The sequence below is a fragment of the Phyllostomus hastatus genome, unplaced genomic scaffold (genome assembly GCF_019186645.2).
Source record: "Phyllostomus hastatus isolate PE091 unplaced genomic scaffold, TTU_PhHast_1.1 phas_contig_2, whole genome shotgun sequence".
In the NCBI taxonomy this organism is placed as follows: domain Eukaryota; kingdom Metazoa; phylum Chordata; class Mammalia; order Chiroptera; family Phyllostomidae; genus Phyllostomus; species Phyllostomus hastatus.
In genome coordinates this window covers 276,437-298,477 of record NW_025333718.1, presented here as the reverse complement: position 1 = coordinate 298,477, position 22,041 = coordinate 276,437, and the positions used below count along the sequence as shown (strand labels likewise).

Below are 22,041 nucleotides of genomic sequence, written 5' to 3'. Positions count from 1 at the left end.
AAGTCCCCAGTTGGGCATGTGTACAAGAGGCAACCAATCAAATGTTTCTTGTCCTCTCCTCCCTCTCCTTCCTCCCTTGCCCCTCTCTAGAAATAAATAAGTAAGTAAATAAATAAGGAAAAATAAGGAGGAAGAAAGATGGAGATGGGCTGGCCAGTAGCCAGGTAGAACCTGGGGAGAAAGGCAATGTTCAAGTTGCACTGAGAGGTGAGGGTCTGGACAGAGGACGTCAATATCTGTGACATGATTTTCTAGCTTACAAATTGCTCAAAATTTTGTGGGACGAACATTATCTGTCTCTGTAAGATGGAAGTAACCATGCACTTTGACGCTTAAATGGTGTATCTAGCTAGTTTGTAACCAGTCAGTCCATCATATCAAGTGTCCTCATATGGCACATCAGACACGCTGTGATAACAACACAACTAGCAATCCCATAGCCCTTTTTTCTTTGAGGTCTCCTTTTAGGGCAGGGTCCTCCTTATGTTCCCAGTCCCTGGCACAGACTAGGTGCTGAGCAAATGTCTCTAAATTAGGAGCCCAGTGAATTTTGCAAGTCTTTGGAAAATAACAGAGAAGACATTTATTTGGAATGGATTAGAAATTAGTTTCTCTGAGGGTAGGGTCATAATCCTAGCATGTAAATTTGAAAAACTACCATTTTGGGGCTAATTCCCCCAAATAAGAGTCAACCATAAACAATTAATAAGTTTTATTAAATCATTTAGACTTGAAAGAAGTCACAATAGTTAACACACTTAAATGCATTCTATATACCACCAACCCAAATGGATTGAATTCAGAATTTTTATAAATAAAAAATAAAAATTTTTATTTATAAAAATTTTCATATTCACAGTGAAAAATAAAAACATACTACCAAGTTAGATGATTAAACTGTTATCTATAATCAGTTTTCAGAAAGTATCAATCTACATATAAGACATATGAGACACTTAAGATTTTATTAGGTTTTAAAATGTCCATAATTAAAGAAGCTAGCTGTATGTAATATGTGATTCATTTGTTACCATGGCCTTCTTTTTTCATCCCCAAGCCAGAACTTTTGATCAATTGACATAAAAAGCTTCATTCCCTTTTTTGGATGTAAAAGTATAAAATGCTCTTATACTCTTTCTGGAACCATCTAAGGAATATTTAATGCTAAAAATGCCACTATAAAACTAGCTATGGCCATAAACCATTGTACAATTTGTGCTACTTGTCCTCCAAAATAGTGCAGATTCCAAATTTACCCACCAGAGAAAAAAACGGAGCCAGCTTTTTTTGGAAATCAGTTTCAAAATCACCAGTATTTCTAGAAAGCATGTTTCTAGAATAATATAGTTGCCAAAGGCAAGGATTTTCATTATTCTGTATTATAAAAATATGTCTATTAATTTTAGGGATTGGTTCTACCTCCCTAGGCAAGTTTTAAGACCAACAAAGAAAAAGATCACACGTGATTCAGTGCTAGTTCCCTTCTTGAGTACAGCAAAATCAAGAGTTGGCTCAAATTAGGTTACACCTCAAAATTAAGTTTAAATTTGACTTAGAAAAGTAGTCCAAAAAATTGAGCAAAAAGAAAATTCTCAAGTCCACAATTTTGGAAAGTCACATTCCTAAGAAATGGACCATTCTGTGTCACCTGTTAGGAGTACAGGCACAACATAAGGCTAACTGCTTGGCAAAGGGCTATGGGAGTTGCTAGATGGTCTTGAATGTTTTTGTTCCTGATGAACTCATGGAGCGAGACCTCTGCCTGAGCACTGTTTTTCCTGGAAACTCCAAGTCTTCAAATATAGCATTTTCAATGATGTCTGTAGCTTCAGGTCGATCCACAGGGGATGGAGACAGCATGTCTTTAACCACTGTATACTGAAATACAAAAATTGTTTTGTGACAAAAAGGCCAGGTTTAGACTACTAAACAGTCCCTTAGCCAAGAGTCAGCAAAATTTTTCTGTAAATATATTAAGTTTGCAAGCCAGTTTCTGACACAACCTCTCTACTCTCACACTGAAGTACGAAACAGCCAAGGACAGCATGTAAACAATGGCATGGCTGTGTCCAAAGCTTTATTACAAAACTAGGCAGCAGGCCGGACTTGGCCTGTGGATGGAGTTTGCCAACAACTCCTGCTCCAAATAAATAAGGACTATCTGTGGGTAACTGCTTGTTATCTAACATATAATAAAAGGTCTTAAATCATATCCTTGAAACACAGATATAATCTGACTAAAAACAAATTCCTTTCATTAATGCATGTGAAATACAATCATCTCAATAAAAATTTCAATTAAAATATAATCATGCCAGAGATCAATATCTAACACCATTAAAAAAAAATCGAACCCCTATTAATGTAACATATTCTTATGACCCACCTTGAGAACTGATTTGTTAAATTTGGAAAATAACAAAATAATTTTTAGTAAAATATATTTTATTTAGGTTAGTGTATTCTATATTATAAAATTCATTTTAATGCAATCCTCTATTGTAATACTGAAAAATAAATTTAAACTTCAATTTGTGTAAGTCTAATTTACTTCAACTTAATTATTTAAGAAAATTCAAAATTTGTCAATGTATACATTTTAAAATGTTTGTGGATGAAATTTTATGAAATAAATAAAAGCTGCAAAAGGAAGTTCAAAAGTTCATCACAAAATTTTCACCACCAGCTAAATATCCCTTCCTCACTCTCCTGAACAATTTGACTGAGGCACTCAGAGTGGTAAAACCCCAACACACACAATCAATGGGAATTATTTCCCTCTGCCCCCCAAAAGAACCCAGTTTTTAAGATCTCTCCCAAATTCACTCAGATAAAGCAATTAATGGCATGATCAGAACAGCAGCTCTGTCCCTGGTGAGGGTACAGCTGTCCCTGGAAGGGCACACAGGGAGTTTGGCCTTTGGAAGGGAAAGATGGCTACAATTCGCATTTAGGACACCACATAGCACAGGAGCACAGAATACGAGGCCCAAGGCCCAGGCCTGAGTTCCAGTCTTCGATTTTACCAAGTGTGCTCTTGGGATCAGTCCCCTTTCCCCTCTAGACCTTTGGTTTCTTCATCAGTAAAATGGGACAAGTGACAAAATGACTGCTAAGGACACTTTCTAAGTTCTAAATGATTCTAAAGAAAATAAAAGATGAGAATTATACAAACCTCATGAGGATATTTCTGAGTAAACAGTGGTGGAAATCTGAGATTTCTTACATCAGTTAAGATCTAAAAAAAAAAGAAAAGTGTTACTTACCTTTGAATCTCTTTTGATAGATCTATTTAAACATAAAAATATTTTTGATACTTTAGAAGAGTGACTAAGGAGAAAGGGTGAATATTAAACAAATGGGAACCTTATCAATAGCTTTTACCGATGATAATCTATCCCTAAGTACCATCAAGTCATCAAAATCTAAAAAATAATTTAGATATAATTATGCTTGAATTGTGCATGATAGGGACACCTGGATTTTAACTGAAAATAGACTCGTTTGTATAAAAAAAATCCAGTCATTTATGAATACACACTTGTGTCCTTAAGTGGATAACTTTTTCTATTAGTTTCTAATCTCTCTGCATTTGACAGAAAGAGCATACATACTCTTTCTTTGAGGGGAGGGAAGGGGAAGAAAACCAAATCAATTATGCAAAACGCTGAGTATAAAACTAAGTTTTTGAAAGTTCTCTGGGAAATTTTCATACAAATTATTATTCTCTTTATGTTCCAGTTTCCTTATCTGCAAAACAAAGATAATAGGCCCCACCTTGTAAGACTGCTTTGAGAATTAAATGAGTTAATGAAATCTATATGATTTTATTAACCAATGGCATCCAAATACATTCAATCAAAATAAAAATATAAATTTAAAAAAAGAGAAAGAAATAAGCTGGAGTGTACTTAAAAAAAGTAAGAACTAGGTTGGTGTTTGTTACTCCCCACTAAAATAGAAACTAGAAAAATCTATACTACAGGACCTAGAAGGGAGAATTTCATTTACTAATAGGAAGGTCATACAAAACTAAGTGCAGATAAATGTTTGAGTCTGAACTCACTGAAGTAATTTTAAATCATATAACATTTTAAAACAAAAGGTTTTTATTTTAAAACTTAAAATTGAAACAACACCGTGACCATAATTCAATGGGGGAAATGGAAAGTCGTTTCAAAAAAAAAGCATAGCATACAGGAGAAGCCTGATAAATTGGAAGTTCAAAAGTAATACCTGCTGTGCTTTGAAATACCCAAATAAAAAAATAAAATGGCAAGCCATAGACTAAAAGAAAGTACTCACAATACAGCTAGCTGGCAAAGGAGTTGAAAAGCTGGTCAAGGTCATTAGTCATCGGAAAATGCAAACAAAAACCACATTATGATTTCATTATGCTTGTACTAGAATGGCTAAAATTGTGAAGACCGAAACTTAAGTGTTGACAAGGACGTGAAAGAACCAGAACTCTCATGCACTGACAGTAGGAATGTAAAATGACACTTTCTTATAAAGTTAAACCACTTACCACACAGCTTATCAATCTTACCCAGGTAAGTACCCAGGACAAATGAAAACATGAGTGCCTACAAAACAACTTGTTCACAAATACCCACAGCATCTTTATTCATAAATGCTTTTCAATAGGTAAATGGATCCATGAACTGTGGTATACACACAACTGGAATATTACTAATAAAAAGGGAGAAACTACTAATACATTGAATAACATGAATGAGTCTTGAAAACTTCTTGGTAAATCAAGGAAGGCAGACACAAAAGAATGTGTGTCTTGAAAGATTCCATTTATGCGGAGCTTTAGAAAAGACAAAGCCCGGGATAATGGCAGGGGATTGACTGGGAAGGAGGAAAGGAAACTTTCTCGGGTGATAGAAATGTTCTATATTTTGAATGTAGTGATGGTTACATGGGTATATAAACTTAGCAAAACTCATCAAACAGTACACCTAAAGTGGGTGTACTTTATGGTTTGTAGATTGTAGCTCAATAAAATTGATTTTAAAAAGGGCCTTGCTCAAATCACTGAATGGTCTGTTTTACACTGACTAAGAGAATTTCAGAGAGATTTTGGCTAAACATGGCAGATTTCCTGCTACATTTTCAGTAAACATTTGTACTAAAACAGCTGCAAAAGAATGTGAAATACATAAGTCTATAAGGATAAGAGCACTGGAAGAAAAGTCAAATTTGCGGAAGAGAGTAAGTAGATAGAAACATAGCAACTACTTTGGCTGAAGAGAGGAAACTAAACCGGGCCACCTGGTGGGATAATGGAAATGAACAGGGAGTGGACTAGCTGCGCAGATGTTGGGGGGAGGCCAAGGATGAAAGCAGGAAAACTATCTGAAAGTATGTACACGGAGTGATACACCCCCCTATAAACATACGAGCTGTATTTTCTGGAGAAATTGAACCAAGGAAGTCCAGATTTAGAGTCACTCAATAGAAATAAAAGGTGTATGTTGGGTGGGCATGGAACAGTAGGATGATCTGCACACATCCCCACCCATCCATACTCTCTCAGCAGAATGAAAGCCACTTCTCTGGAGAAAATGGTTGTTGTAGAGTAAATAAAGGTCCATAGATGCTGGTATGTGGGGATTTCTCTACCACACCCCTAGGTAAGAACCGAATTGTAGCTCTTAGAGTTAAGTCCATTCTAGTCTCCATTTTAGAGCCCTATTCTTAAACATGAACAGGTAAGGACTGTTAACATGAGAAAAAAAATCATTAAAAACACCCGAGTTAGATTTTGGTAGGGAGAAAAGCATGACTATAAATGGGTAGTAGAAGGGAATTTTTTGTGCTGATGGAACAGTTCTGTGTCTAGATTGCAGTGGCTACACAAATCTATACATGAGATAAAATAACACAGAATTATATATACACATGAAATTACTGGGTGAAATTGTATATACACATGAAATTCCTGGTTTTGATATTGTACACTAATTATGTAAGATGTAACCCACTAAGAGAAATCAGGTGAAGGGTACACTGAATCTCTGTATTATCCCTGCAACTTCCTATGGTTCTATATTAATTAAAAAAAAAAAAAAAAAGCCAGAGGAAAGAGACAATGCAGGGAGAAGAAAACTTACATACAGATATGCAATTGAGATTCTCAGAGATAAGTACTAAATCCACGTAAAAAGAGTGAAATGCTATTAAAAAGAAACAATGATGGACAAAAGTTGGATGGTCAAAATGAAAAGTTAGAAAAGTTGGAAAAACAAGTTAAGGAACTCTTGCAAAGAACCATATAAAAAGACAGAAAGAAGAAAAATAGGAGAAAAATAACAGTTGTTTATAAGATTAAGTCAGGGGTTCAAAAAGAAAACAGAAAAACTGGAGAATTTATAAAAAACAATACAAGAAATTGACTAGAACTGATGGATTCGTATCTTTTAACCGAAAAGACATACCAAGTACTAAGCACAGTAAGAGGAAAAGGATCAATGAAAAGACTAAATTTCATAACAGCACTGATAAAGGTAAAGTCCTAAAAGCTTCCAGAATAAAAAACACAGGTCAAACAGATCCAATATAAATCAGGCATGAAATTGGTATCAGCTTTCCAACAGCAGCACTACAAGCTATAAAGCCTTCAGTGTTTTGGGGGAAATTACACCCCAGACTAAAATTGAAACCTGGCAAATTTATCGATTATGTGTGAGGATGGGAAAAAAATGCATTTTTCACATACTTGAGGACTCTAAAAATGTTAATCTAAAAATCTCCTACATTCTTTCTGAGGAATTTATAGCAGAATGTGCTCTAGCAAAATAAGAGGGTAATACAAGAAAAAGGGGAAAACACGGGTCCAAGCCAGGAGGGTAAGGAAGTACATCCTTGGTTGACAATTGATAGAAGGTCTAGGGGTGGGAATCATAAAAAACTGAAGGAAAACAGCTTCAAGAAGAAGACTCCAGAAAAAAATCTACCTACCTATCTATCTACCAATCAATTATCTGTCTGCCTGCCTACCTACCCATTCATCTGTCCTAGTGATAGAGAAGTAAACTACATTGAAGCACCAAGGAAATATTGTTTGATACGTGACAGACTTTGAACATTTATTAAAAATTACAACAGAAGTTCAGAAAACTAAGCAATTGAGAAAAGGGAATTCTAAAAGAACAAAAGGATTGCATCAGAAAGACAAAGAGTATATTTGATCTAGCATAGAACAATATTTTCATGGTCAAAAGAAATACTGACTTGATTTAACCAAAACTTTTTTACACAATTACATGCTTTTCTTTATTACATTTTTAATTGAAATAAAATTCACATTAAAAAAATCATTGTTTTAATAATTTTAAAGTATGTAACTCAGTGATTTTTATTCTATTCATGTTATACAACCACCACTACTATCTAACTCCAGAACACATTTTGTCACCCAAAAAGAAACCTCATACCCATTAAACAGTCACTCCCCATCCCGTTCTATCCCCAAACCCTGGCAACTACTAATCTATGTGGTCTCTATAGATTTGCCTATTCTGGATATTTAATATAAATTAATTCATACAATATTGGTCTTTTGTGTCTGGCTTCTTTCACTTAGCACAATGTTTCCAAGGTTCACCTGCTACAACACAGCATAGATCAGTACTTCATTCTTTTTCATGGCTAAATAATATTCCACTGCATAGGTATACCACATTTGTTTTGCCACACATCAACTGGTTGGGTTGTTTCTGCTTTCTATTATGAAAATGCCACTATGAACATCCGTGTACAAATTTTGGGGTGAACATGCTTTCATTTCTTGGGTATATACCTAGAAGTGAAATTGCTGAATCACATGTAACTCTGTTTAACTTTTTGAGTAATTATTACACTGTTTCCACTGTAGCTGCACCATTTTGAAGTCCCACCAGCAATGTATGAAGGTGCCAATTTCCCCACATCCTTGCCAATACTTTATCTCATTGTGGTTTTGTTTTATATTTCCCTGATTAATAATGTTGTGTTTATTGGCCATTTGTAAACCTTTCTTTCGAAAATGTCCGTTTAAGTCCTTTGCTCATTTTTTAAATTGGATTGTCTTTTTGTTGTCAAATTGTAATAGTTCTTTATGTTTTCTGGATACTAGGACCCTATCAGATATATGATTCATAAATATTTTCACCCATTCTATAGACCATATTTTTACATTCTTAATAGGGTCCTTGGAAGCCATATGACCCTGATCCTTTACATATGTTGGACTTTTTAATATCCCTTTCTGGAAGCTTTTAGGATGTTCTGGAATTTATTCTTTTGGTAGGTCCTCATGGTTAGAAGATATGAGCCCTTTCGCTGTATATGAGATCTACATCCTCTTCTACCATGGCCAGCAATCAATAGATAAGATCTAAAATTGACAGAGAAGTGGTGATAACAGCATACATTTTGGAAATATGGAAGTAAGCACTGGGGGCTTACTTTCATATTGAGGATTATCACTTATGAAGGGCGGGGAAAAATGTGGTAGAAGCCTATTTTTAAGACTTTCAGTACTATCTTTCTTAAAGAACAATTATGGTTTTGTTACAGGGTGCAGCCAAGATGGGGGACCCCAAATAGGCATTTGAAATGGGGTCCAGAACTCAAGGTGTCCAGGAGATTTTAAGGTGTCTTCGCCCCTTCCCCCACAGGTGTGAGTTGGGGGAAGGGGCACACAGAGCAAGAACATGCAGGGCAGCTTTGCAGCTAATCCATGGCATGGTCATTTAGCATACCTATAGCCTTTGGCTGGTCACTTAGGTATGCTAAATAGCTATGGCCATGCTCAAGGCCAGGGGGATGGAAAGGGATCTCCCCCCAAGATGGGACTGGGGGGCAGGTCCCCCGAGTTACAGCGCCTGCGGGGGAGCTGGGAGAAGATTGGCTCCATGACATGGGGTGACACCTGCCCAGACCCACGATGGCGACCAGAAAAGCTGGAGAAGACAGCAGATTGAGGACAAGTGTGCCCGAGTGTAGGAGGAGTCGGAAATGGGGCTGCAGAAGAAGATTGGCGCGGGGATTTAAACCCAGACACGGCAGCCATTGGGAGAGAACCACGCGGCCTTGACAGAGTGGAGACTCCCGCAGCCCTGAGAGAGGGAGAACCACGCAACCTGGACAGAGTGGAGACTCCCGTGGCCCTGGGAGAGAGGACCACGTGCCTTTGCCAGAGTGGGGACCCCCACAGCTTTAGAAGGGGAAACCACCACCTGGTTTTAGCAGAGATCCCGGCGACTCAGCTGAGGGTGCCAGGAACCCAGGGAGGTCTCCCAGTCGAGATGGAGTACTAACTAACTGGGAAGAACCAGAGGACTGCCTGAGCCATGGACTTCTATTTCCTTTCCTGAGATACGGTACTCTGGACTGGGTAAAGGGGGAAGGAAGGAAGGACTGTGTCTGTTTGTGGGGGTCTTTTAAGGGACTTTAGGATTTTTTGATAAAGACATTAGGTCACTACTTTAAGTTTGTATAGCATTAAATAAACATTTCCTTTCCTTTTCACGAATCTCTGGCATTGAGAGACATCTTTCCTCGGGCGGCGGACATAACGGACCTGGGGGCTTTTTTTTCAATAATAGCATATCGTCCCAGGCCCCCCTTGTTTGTTCTGTAACAGTTTGAGAGGAAAAAAAATAATCACCCTTAGTTTTCCAGTTTTTAAGTGTATGATTGTGTGGCCACTTGTCCTCTGAAATATTCTCCCCTGACCAACCACTGCCAACATCATTTCCTCTCTTCCTGCACCTCCATTATTTTGTGGGTTCCCTACCTTTGCACTTATTACAAACTTACTGAGTACTAAATGCTGTTATGATGAATTTTAGTTAACAACAAGGAACACAACAATTCAACTAAACAATTTTGAAGACTGCGCTTTAAGTATAGAGAAGTTGTTTACAAACCCTCCCTGTATAGTTCACATAACTCCTTTCACTTTTAGTTAACTAATCTGCTGGTATTAAGAATAACTTATTTTCCTCTTAACATTCTTCTTTGTAAATTTAAGAATATTTTTTCCACCTTTTTTGAAATGGGGAGAACTTACCTTGACTCTCTCCATCTGAGTGCCAAATGGATACAACAACTCAAACAGGATAAGGCCTAAAGAAAAGATGTCCACTTTATGAGAGTAGTTGTTTCCATGAATCTGAAATCCCACATAAAGAAGATATAATTAGAAAAATATTAAGAGATAATATAATTGATAATACGGTATTGAATATAATTGATACTATGGCATTGGTGAATCCCAAAGTTGACTTAGTCACTTCATTTAAATATATCTGTGAAAATGTTAGCAAAGAGTTAATCTTGTAAACCTCTTTTCTTCAACTCACTACAGCAGGAGTAATTAAACTACTCAACATCACAGAAGGAAAGCCCAGGAATAGCTCTGAGATGTGCATCAGTAAAATAGGTCTGGCAGAAACCTGGAGCCTTGCAATGCTAAAAAAGTTTGTGGGAGCCAATGAAAGCTGCTCAACTACCCCTGAGGTGAAGTTTTTCAAAGTGAACACTATCTAAAGCAGATCTCTTATTTTTAATCATTTTAGCCCATTTTTATAAGAAAATCTTCATTACTCCAAACCACTAATCAACTGTGGTTAGCCCTCATTATGGTACTTAATTATGGACCACTTTGCATTCTTAGTTGTAGTTTTCATGTATATATTTCCTGTTCTTCACAACTAGAGATGAAATCCTGGAGGGAAGGGATCTGCTTCTTTTGTATTACCACAACCCAGCACTGAGCTAAGTATAGACAAGGCCCTCAATAAGTGCTTATTTGTTAAAAGAAACAGGTAAGTTACAACCCAAATACTCTTACACAAAGCCTCATTCAAATTAAAAGTGACCTCGATGGACTCAGTAAGAGTCCTTTTATTTGTGGAAATTACTTCAGGCACATAAATTGACATTTGGCAAAACTAAAGAAGAGTATCACTCTGGAAGCACCACACCAGCATTTCTTCACTGGGGGAGTCACAGGTAGTAGCCAGGATGACAAACCCTCCACAACCTTCTCTCTAAATAGCACTTGATACCTGTCCCCCGGGGTTACTCCCACAAGCTGCCTGCCTCTGTGCTTACAGAATATAAAACATCAGATGAAAAGTCATCTCAAAGTCAGCGTCAGCTATATCATCTTCCTCTCTTCCCTTACTTCTTATCCCTGGGCTTACAGGGTACAATGATGAAAAGGACACCCTCATACAATGTTTGGAGAATATAAACTAACATACATTCATAAAAAGCAACTGGCAATAAAGTTTACTCCCACTTGAGGGCCCTAATTAATTCCACCCACAGTAGGGTAAATGGAAATGGGGACAGATATTTGTGCACAGGGCTAGTTATCTAAATGATATTCCCAACAGCAAAAGTTCTAAGTAACTAAAATGTCTAAAACAAATATTAAACAAATTGCTTAACAGAAACAGTATTACATAGCCAAAAAGGTTTTATAAGAACATTAATACTGTGGGAAATGCTTACATTTTAATATTATATCCAAAAATTTTCATGTAGAATCCCAATTTTGTTTTCCAAAATAAGGTACACATAAAAATGTTATAAGATATATATGTGTATGTGTGTTTCATAAAAGGAAATAAGTAACCACTATTAATGGGTTAGAGTTTTAGTAAGTGATTTTTAGTTTTCTTTATACACTCCTATATTTTCCATATTCCCTACAAAGAGAATAGATTAACATATGAGGGGAAAAAGCATTAGTAAATACTTTTAAAAACAAATGTAGTTTCATGAATACATGCAAAGTAATCTTTACAAAACATCTAAAAAATAAATTAAACAAATATCAAGGGAAAGGGCAGAATATAATACACCCTTTCAGAGTTTAACTTGATTGTTTTAGCACTGTATAATAGTAGAACTTGGGCTGTATTTCCTGGTAATTACACCAAGAACAAAGTGTGGTCTCTGCTCATTTTCTCCTAGAAAGAAAATTAAGAGCTTTGATAAAAAAATATTTTAAAACAATGTCTTAGTACAGGTTGAGGTTTGAGAAAGACAATTCATATAGCCAAAGTACTTTGAGAAACTTTTAAAAGTGACATTTTATAAAGTGACAATTTCCATATTTAAGAATACTGAAGAACAATAAGGTTTAAGAAAATTAAGGCTGTCCATTTTTAACTACCTGATTTTAACTATCATACACTGCCATAACAAAATTTCTATAGCTACCCTTAATTTTCTAGTATCTTCAATAATTACAAATATGGTTATCACCTGTCATCAATCTCTTCCTTTCTTAGATGGTGAACCTTACCTCCAACAAATACACACATGTGTATACACTCACATATACATCAGCCACAAGCCAAAATACAGTCAGCACAGCAGTGTGTGTGTGGTGGCCATGACTGTCCACCTGGTGTTTATTCAGATACTCACATTCACTCTCCCACCAAACATTTATGCTGAATTCTAGGCATTGTTTTTAGGTGTTGGGATACAGTAAAAGAGTAGGTCCCTTTTTGATAGCTTATTATTTTAGAGGGGAAGCAAAATACTTTTAGAGAATTAAAAATGCTATGAGAATAAACAGTATAACATGATAGATCCTGACAGGGAGGGAGTGGAGGGAGACACATCTATTTCACACAGGGTTTGGGTAGGTGGGGACTCCATCTAGTGAGCCCTTCACAGGTAGGTACATGCATCCAGGTAGAATTCTTTTTATTTAGTCATTCCTATTTTGTCATCACAATACTTCACAAGTGTGAAGGTATATTTCCAGCCTCTTGAATAATGGTGAGTCAAAATATAATGCTATTAAATATAGTTTAGTATCAATTCTGATACATGCCTACGTAGAAATATTAGAAAACAGAGAAAAGTCCAAAATACCATTCAAAGCCCCTACACAGAAGCAGTGACTGTTGATATTTTATGGCTCTTACTTCCTACCTTTTTTCATATGGATATAAATACATATTTACAGTACTTTGGTACTTCATACAGTTTTAATTTCTCCTGTTTCCAGGTTATGGCTACCATGACTTGACTAGGATCATTCAATTGCTTGGGCCAATAGATTTCTTTTTCTACTCAAGTGAGTTTAGATATTTTTGGTTGCAAATGATCTACTATGTATAATAAATCTCTTATAAATTAACACATCTGCCACATGTACTATTTTTAATTCCTCAATTTATTTGTGGTTTTCCCCTTTTAAGTGGATGGCTAGGGAGAATTATCTTTTTCATTAAAACTTAAAATCTGCCATAATGTTGTTTCACTGATTCACCAGCATGAATTCTTATTCCTGTTTACATCTTGCAGAATCTTAACATCCTAAGGAGCAGAATGCTAAATCACTCATGCAGTAATGTGCTTATATAATGAAAGCCTTTCAAATAAATTTATCTCCAAACAGAATGTTGATAGCTTTCTGTGATAGAATTTCAATATTTTTTCATTTCTTTCATTGTTTTCTTTATTTTCTTTTTCTTTCTTTCTTTCTTTCTTTCTTTCTTTCTTTCTTTCTTTCTTTCTTTCTTTCTTTCTTTCATTTTTTAGAGAAAGGGGGAAAGAGAGAAAAATATCAGTTTGTTGTTCTACTTATTTATGCATTCCTTGATTGATTCTGTATCTGCCCCAATGGGTGACTGAACCCACAACCTTGGAATACCAGGAAGATGCTCTAACCAACTGAGCTACCTGGCCAGAACCTCTTTCATTGTTTTCTAACTACTTTGCATGAGCATTTTTATTTTATCATTCACCCAATAGTTACTTAGGAGGGTGTTTTAAATTTACACTAGCCTAAACGAACAAAAACCTAAAATCAAAACAAACCACTATCACCTTTTTTTAATTGCATTGTGATTATAGCAAAACAGTCACAAATTCTATTTTCAAATACATTGATGTTTCTTTGTGGTCTAGAAGCCAGAAATGAAAGCATATCTTATTTTGTTTATCAATAAATGCTCAAATGCTGACTATAAATAAGGCCTAGTATATTTTTCATCTAGCTTCCCCAGATGGGTAAAAAGATCCATTCAAAGTGCAGAATGGCCCATTCTGGTGTGACTCACTTGGTTGGAGCATCATCCTGTACACCAAAAGACTAGGGGTTTTGATTCCCAGTCAGGGCACACACCTAGGTTGTGGCTTCAATCCCTGTCCAGGCATGTATGTGAGGCAACCAATCGATGTTTCTCTCTCACATCAATGTTTCTCTCTAAAATCAATAACCATATTAAACTTTTTTAAAATTAAAAAAAGTACGAAACGAACTAAGGATATTAAACTAACAGAGTAGAAAACATTCAATGATATGGTTTTAGACTACACAGGACAAATGACTTTTAAGAAACTGTAACTGAGTTTTTATGCACTATCAAAGAAGAATACCCATAATTACCTGAAAATTCTATTAAAACATTCCTCCCTTTCCAACTACATACTTGTGTGAGGTCAGATTTTCTTCATTCACTTCACACAAAATAACAGACTATAACAAACTGAATGAAAAGCAGATATGAGAATCTAGGTCTTTTAAATCAAATATTAAAAAGATTTATAAAAATGTAAACGAATGCCACTTTTCTCACCAATTTTTTCAGGGGCAGGGATATTTATCATAAAAATATCTTTAGGATGAGATAGGTTTAATATTGCTATTAATTGAATTAATAAAATTTTATAAATTTTTCATCTCTAATATGGCAAATATTGATAAATAAAATCTCATAAGAAAAACTCTTGGGTTCTCAATCATGTTTACAAGGTACTTCATGTTAAATAGATACTGAGACCATAAAGTTTGAGAATGCTAATTAAGCTTGAGAATATCATTAGCCTGGTGGTGGATGGGCATGCTCCTCCGAAGCTCCCAGGACACCCCACTCTCACCACTCTTCCAGTCTCTGTCCTGTTCTGTTGGAGACTAAACATCCCACAAGGCAAGATATTCCAGCCTATCAACCTTTATTTCCTGCCCTAGTACATTCTGAAAGTTGCCTTTGAATTATTATAGAGGGCAGCCCAGTACAGTACCTCTGACTCTACCTGGCTTTGAAAACAGTTCTTATACAGTTTACACAAGGTGAACTGGAGGCAAGTTTAGGAGAGGGCATTCAAAGTCTCTATAAACTTACGGTTGCTTTCACGTTATGGTTCAGAGGGTGAGCATGTTTTATGAATGGTGAGTGTTGTTTTAATTCATCCCAATTAGAGTTGCAGAAACTGCCCCCTAGCTCTGTTGCCTGTGCAACAAATACTACTACTAGTTTTCATACTTTTCAAATTTTATTTTATTGGGTATTTTAAGTAGAATATAGAAAGAGATTCATGGGGGATATCTAGCTTGCTGTCATGCTAAAAGTCTATTTTCAATTAAGAAGGAAAACAATCAAACCTCACCTGCTCTGGGCTCATATACAGTTTGGTCCCTACTTGTCCTGTGTGTCTCGCATATGCTGGCATTGGGGTCAGAACCATCTGCTCTTCCTCGTCTTGGTCCATTGCTGTCACTAATCCAAAGTCTCCAACCTTGACCACGTCATCCACTGTAAAGAATATGTTGGAAGGCTGGAAAAAATAAAACAGACAAAAGCACAACGGATGTGTACCAAAAGGAGAGCAGTGGAGGGAGTTCATTAAAATGCCAACAGAAAGTACATACAAGAAACTAGATATTCTCAAGCATGTTTCCCTTTAAAATGATCTAACATGAAAATAAGAACAATCCTTCCCTGCCAGACAAGTAGTGTGAGTAAAGAAAAGGGAAGGGTAGTAGAGAGAGTTAGAATTTACATTTAGCCATTTAGACCATGAGTTAGCAAACCGCATCTGTTTCAACCCTTAGAGATTTATTATTACCTAGGGCCCAGGGTACTTAATGCTCAATCCTATTAGTCTATACATTCTCCCTCTGTCAAGCTTCTCTACATTTATGACTGAAGCCATGCTTATAATAGTAGTAAAAATAATAGCAAATGCATATATACCACTTAAAATAAGCCAGGAGACATTCTAAGCTATTTACTACTATTAACTCACAACCCTAATAGTTCTATTAGTCCTTCGTTTTACAGATGTGAAATCGGAGGCCCAGAGAAGTTCTATCAGTGGCCCAATACTAGCCAGGTGCTAAAGCAGGGATCCAAATTCAGGCAGTCTAACTCTAGGAGAAAAGGATGTCAGCTGCCTTACCACAGGTTCAGAAGTCAGTGTAGTTTGTGCCCTATGGAAACAATCACTACAATTTGACAAATGAATGAAACAGACTGATATTCAGTTTATGACTGACAGGGACAAGTAGACTACTGAGAATAAGAGCTCATGACTGCAACCTTGTGCTGCCTCTTCTAATATCCATATGCTTCCACGTATTCTAAGACCTCTTATAAACCTTCATATACAACTGTTTAAAACATATAGGTAACCAAATTTCTCATGGGCCACTTAAAATCCTTTACATAAAATATATCTTCCCTCAGAGCCTACTCTAACCTCTGCTCACATGACCACCATTCATAGCCCTAAGGAAAAAGCCATTTAGCTCATGAAATTGAATTTCATCAATCTTCAAATTCTACAAATAACATTTTATTCCCAAACTCCAAAATGTCATTATACAATTTTGACTAATAAACTTACTGCACATAACCAAAGTCTGTAGTAATAACCTCCTACTCTTCCACAAATAACCTTACATAAGAGACAAAAATAAACTATGCTGCCTTAAATTTCACCATTCCTCTACCTCCCATAATCTAGTGTTATTTACTAAACACTGCCATAGACCATTAACATTTATTTATTTTTAATTTTTAGGTTCTCCAGCATCTATTCCACTGTACTTCCACCAGAAGTATCCTGACTTGACTTTGGGAACTCTCTTCTTCCCAACTATGCAGCAACCCCATAGTTGCATAAAACAATTAGCATAATCCCATCCCCTGGTCAGGAAACTGGTTTAGGGATAAGTATGTGTCCTGGGCTTATCAATTAGTAGGAAACTCAGAAGTTCTTCTCAATGGTAGGGGAAAGAGATACTTTTCTCCCTTGTTCCCTATCTCATCACTCCAGTAGCCCTTGGACTTCCAGTTAAGATGGTAGCGTAAGCAGGCATGGCTCACCTCTTTGCGCAACCACATCAAAATTACAACTAAAATATAGAACAACCATCACTCAGAAATCAACCTGAATGTGGAATTAAAGAAACCACATTCATCCAGACTGATAAGAGGGGCGCAGAAGTGGAAAGTGCTGGTCCCACATCCACATGGAAAAAAAATTATGAGCGATATCTCAGGAGCAAGGAGTCCCAGACCCATCGTAGGACCTCCAGCCCAGGATTCCAGTGCCAAGAAGATACGTCCCCACAACTTCTTGCTGTGAAAAACAGAGGGGATTGAGTTGTTGGAAGAAACTTCTAGAGGCCCAGGCAATTCCTCTTAAAGAACCCACACAAGGACTCACCTACTCAGACTCACCCTCTGAGCTCCAGCACCAGGATAGCAGCTGGAAAGGCATCAGTGGTATACAGGGAGAAAATGAAGTGTCTGGCATCAAGGTGAGCAGAGGCCATTGTCACTTTGCTAACCCTTCCCCCACAGAGCAAGTAAGCTGGTGCCATACCTGAGGCTCCATCAACCTGGCTAACACTGTGTAACCCACCTTGGAGATCTCCAGAGGCCCCACCCAACTTATGGGTCCACCCAAGCTGCTATTCCATAAGAATGGCTGGTCTTGGCTCCTAAATCTTATCAAACAAGCAACAGTTGGCTTCACTGAGTCCTAACTGCAGCCAGATTAGAGTCACAGCTTGGTTTTACCTGGGGATGTCCAAACCCAGCACAAGTAATAGCCATCTCAGACTGCTTTATATCTCAGGCCTGGTGCCTTAGGCAAAACACAGGTGGGAGCTGACCTTGGCCTGTACCACCCAGGAAAGCCTAGGGCTAACCCACCCAGTGGATAGCTACAGACTACTTCGGAGTACCACCACCCTGCCCTTGCACAGCTGACCCTCCATGGAAGGCAGAGGTTGGTGGTCAGTGGTCATAGTCAGTCCTTGCAGCTGACTGGTCTGAGTAAATCTCTCCCACTGACCTGCCAAAAGCAACTAATGCTCAACTACAAGAGAAGGGTGTACTCAGCCCACACAAAGGGTGTACCTCAAGCACCCAGCTTGGGTGATAGGGGAGGCTGTACCACTGGACCCTACAGGATACCTACTACATTAGGCCACACTACCAAGACACGGAGTCAAAGCTCCTCTACCTAATACATTGAAACAAACACAGGGAGGCTGCCAAAACTAGGAGACAAACATGGTCCAAATGAAAGAACAGATCAAAACTCCAGAAAAGAAGCAGTCTATCAGATGCAGAGTTCAAAACACTGGTTATAAGGATGCTCGAGGAACTTAGTGAGGACCACAGCAGCAGAAAAAATACACCATCAGAAATGAAGGAGACACTAATTGAAATAAAGAACAACTTACAGGGAAACAACAGTAGAGTGGATGAAGCCAAGAATCAAATCAATGATTTGGAATATAAGGAAAAAAGAAACAACCATGCAGAACAAGAAGGAAAAAATCCAAAAAAATGAGGACAGTATAAACAACCTCTGGGACAACTTCAAGAGGTCCAACATTCGCATCATAGGGGTGCCTAAAGGAGAAGACAAAGAGCAAGAAATAGACATACAAGTCCAGGAAAGACAGAGTCCCAAACAAGATGGATGCAAACAGGCCCACTCCAAGACATATCATAGTGAAAATGCCAAAGGTTAAAAATAAGGACAGACTATTAAAAGCAGGAAGAGAAAAGAAGTTAGTTACCAGATGGCTGTCAGATGAAAGAGGGAGGGGGAGAAATGTGTGAAGAGGTGATGGGATTAAGAAGTACAAATAGTTACAGAATGGCCATGGGGATGTAAAGTACAATATAGGAAGTGGAGTAGCCAAAGAACTTATTCGCACGACCCATGGACATAAACAGTGAGGGGACTGCCTGAGGGAGTGGGGGCGCTGGGTGAAAGGGACAAAGGGGGAAAAATCAAGACAACTGTAATAGCATAATCAATAAAATATAATTTTTAAAAAATGTGTAGCCCCAAGAATAGCTGGCAGCAGTGCTGAGACTGTGAAGGGACAGCCTGCCTAAAAATGGAAACTAGAAATAGGGCAAGGTGGAGGGTGGGGGAAGACAACATTCTGGCCACATCAACTTGATCTTAGATAAAGCTTTACTTAAATTTTGGATAGTTCAGCTAAATGGGCCAACAAAAGTTTCTTTTAGATTAAATTACTATAAATGCTTTTGGTTGCAAACAATATTCAAGGAAATTATATGAGCATGTAGAATGTATCAGGCATTGTGCTAAGAATATAATAGGTAAACAAACAGACATAGCTCTTGCCCCTGTGGAAACCAGCGGACAGATAATATAATTGTGATTAGGATTATGAAGGAGAAATATCAGGTTCTTTGAGGACACTGTGTATTTAAGAAACTGAGAAAATTCCAGTGTAGCTTGAATGAAGAGAAGATTATAATTCTAAAGAATCAGGGGCCAGAGAGTGCTGATGACAAAAATGTGACCAAAATATAAAAAAGGAAAAGGGCCTAGGTTTAACATTGAGCTCAGAGACTTGGGTCAGAATGGACAGAATGCATAACTTTTTGGACTAGGAATAAAAATCGTGGAGGAATTGTTTTTCTGGTTTCCTAGAAATGTTTAAACAAAATTTATCTTTACAAAAGAATATTTTTGATATCTAGAAAAACTAAAGGGAAAATTAACTTCTTGATATTATTTTGGTACATAGAAACACACAAGAGAAATCTTTAGACAACATTGTAGCATTAAACAAATATTCACCAATATCTCATTAACACTGCAAAATCAGAATATTCAAAATTAGCAAAAACATAATGACATGCCTTTCAACTTGGCATTTTGGGTGTACACTATGTGTTAAATACAAGAAAAATGTGTACATCAGGTAATTGCTTCCAATCAAATGACAAACCTGTACCATATAACAGCCAGCACTCTCTCAAGTTAGGGATATCTGGCTTCTTGGAAGTTGTCTTCTCCCTTCCTGCCAAAATCAATCTGTGAACTTTTCATTCAGTGCACAATAATTCCTGGCAATCATCTTTGGCCCACATAAAAATCACTGAAGCAAGTGATTAGATATATGTTAACAACAATTACTTTGGAACACAGGAATTATTTCTAATTAGTGTCCCTGTTACTCCAAACTCTTAAAATATATTCATGGATTTAAAAAGCTCACTGCTGACTTTAAGAAGAAAATCACTCATCCAAATAGCTAATTTGGTGCCTGAAACAAATTTGTGGTTATATAAAACAAAACTGAAAATACTTAAAATGAGTCCAAGTCTATTAAGAATTTAAGTGACATCCATCAGAAAAATATGTATGTATTTACCACACATCTATGTATATACTATGATGATCACTATGAGCATATGGAATATGGCAAAAATTCGTTAAATAAAAGTTCATATACTTATTTTAGACACATACTGAATGTTTTAGTAAGAATCTTATATAACTTAGTATATTTCATTGCTACAATATTCAATATTTTATATATTGAAAATAGAATCAAAGATTTTAAAGTTGCAAACAATCACCTGGCTAACCATTAGTCACCTTTTATCATCCAGCTTCTCACCTCCTTCCCTAAAACCTAAACAGTTCAAGAATAGGGGCAAAAGAATGGAACTTGCCTTAATTCAGAGCTGGCTAATGAAGGAAGATGTCCCTTAGGTCCCTTTCAATGTGCTAGTTCAGGACTCACTGGGAACCTGTGCCAGAGTTACTCAAAGCAGTAAGAATATGGAATGTTTGGATTTTCCTAAAACTCTTTTTCTTCAGGAGACTGGGAATACTTTTTACTGTAAAATGCACATAAACACATTATAGAGGAGAATTCACAATTTCCCTGAGATTTATAAATCATGAGATTCCTTACTTTTGCAGCAGGCTCCTTTAAGCTACTTTCCCAGATCTCTGCTCCTGATGCCTTCTCTCTCCTCCACTCTTACAAGCACTTTTATTAAAACCTGACAAATACTGAAAGTATTGCACAGGCTGTCAGTTTGAGACCCGTGGGTGATGTTCCGTAAGTACCGACCTTGAGGTCCCTGTGCATGAGCCCCTTACTGTGCAGGAACTCTACCGCCTCTGCGATCTGCAGGAAGATGTGCAGGCAGGCGCCCCTCTCCCTTTCTGCAATGCTGCACCGGCTGTTCATCCAGTCCTTGAGGTTTTCTTTTCTGCACAGCTGCATCTGAATATAAAGATACACTTTCGGTGAACTGGGCTGGAGTTGGTCTGCAGTGTTTCTAGTGAGATCTAGACTTAAAGTGGTTGGTCTTGGAAGAGAAATAGACAATGTAGGTTCTGAAGATTTGCTACTGGAATGCTTGGTAACAGTTAGTTTATTAGCGTAATTGTTGCCAACATGCAGTTGGTTGGTTTTGGGCTCTTCTTTACTGGATGCATTATCACAGCCTGAATCTTCAAATACTATTGAAGAGGAGGTTCTCTCCCTTGATCCTACATAAGGAGAAGCTTCTGAAGGACAAAGTTCAAAGGAGTGCCCCTCATCACTGCCATCCATAGTACCATCTTCCACATCACAGTCTGTAAGGCAACTGTCCTGGAGGTTGTACACTGCACCTGCTGACTCACTGATGTCTCCATGGCCTGGTCCTGAAAATTCCAGTGGAGAGAAGTGGCTCTCAGATGAACTTGTGGGACCACATGAAATCCCTACTGAAAAAGACCTGCTTCTTTGTGGTGAAGGAGCTATGATTTCAATATGTTCCTTTGTAGAGAAAGGATCCATTCTGCATATTTTAACTGATGGTGCATCCATTGGACTAGGAGAGCTAAGCGGCCAATCTGTGCTAAAAGTGGAAGAAATACAAAGGATGAGAATGAATGTGTTGATTAAATTATGTGAACTACACCCTTTGTTTTAAAGCT

The 22,041-nt window shown here is 37.3% G+C and overlaps 1 protein-coding gene across 1 annotated transcript in view; it reads right to left on the bottom strand.

Annotated features, from left to right (window-relative positions):
• Positions 1-697: 697 nt before the first annotated feature.
• EIF2AK3 (eukaryotic translation initiation factor 2 alpha kinase 3) overlaps positions 698-22,041 on the bottom strand; it is an 89,857-nt gene continuing 68,513 nt past the window's right edge. Inside the window, exons 13-17 of the mRNA XM_045835202.1 lie at positions 21,185-21,962; positions 15,421-15,588; positions 10,067-10,168; positions 3,176-3,238; positions 698-1,878 (exon numbers count right to left, since the gene is read on the bottom strand). Of these exons, the coding sequence (XP_045691158.1) occupies positions 1,708-1,878; positions 3,176-3,238; positions 10,067-10,168; positions 15,421-15,588; positions 21,185-21,962 (1,282 nt within the window). The 3' untranslated portion in view covers positions 698-1,707. The remainder of the gene's footprint in view (positions 1,879-3,175; positions 3,239-10,066; positions 10,169-15,420; positions 15,589-21,184; positions 21,963-22,041) is intronic.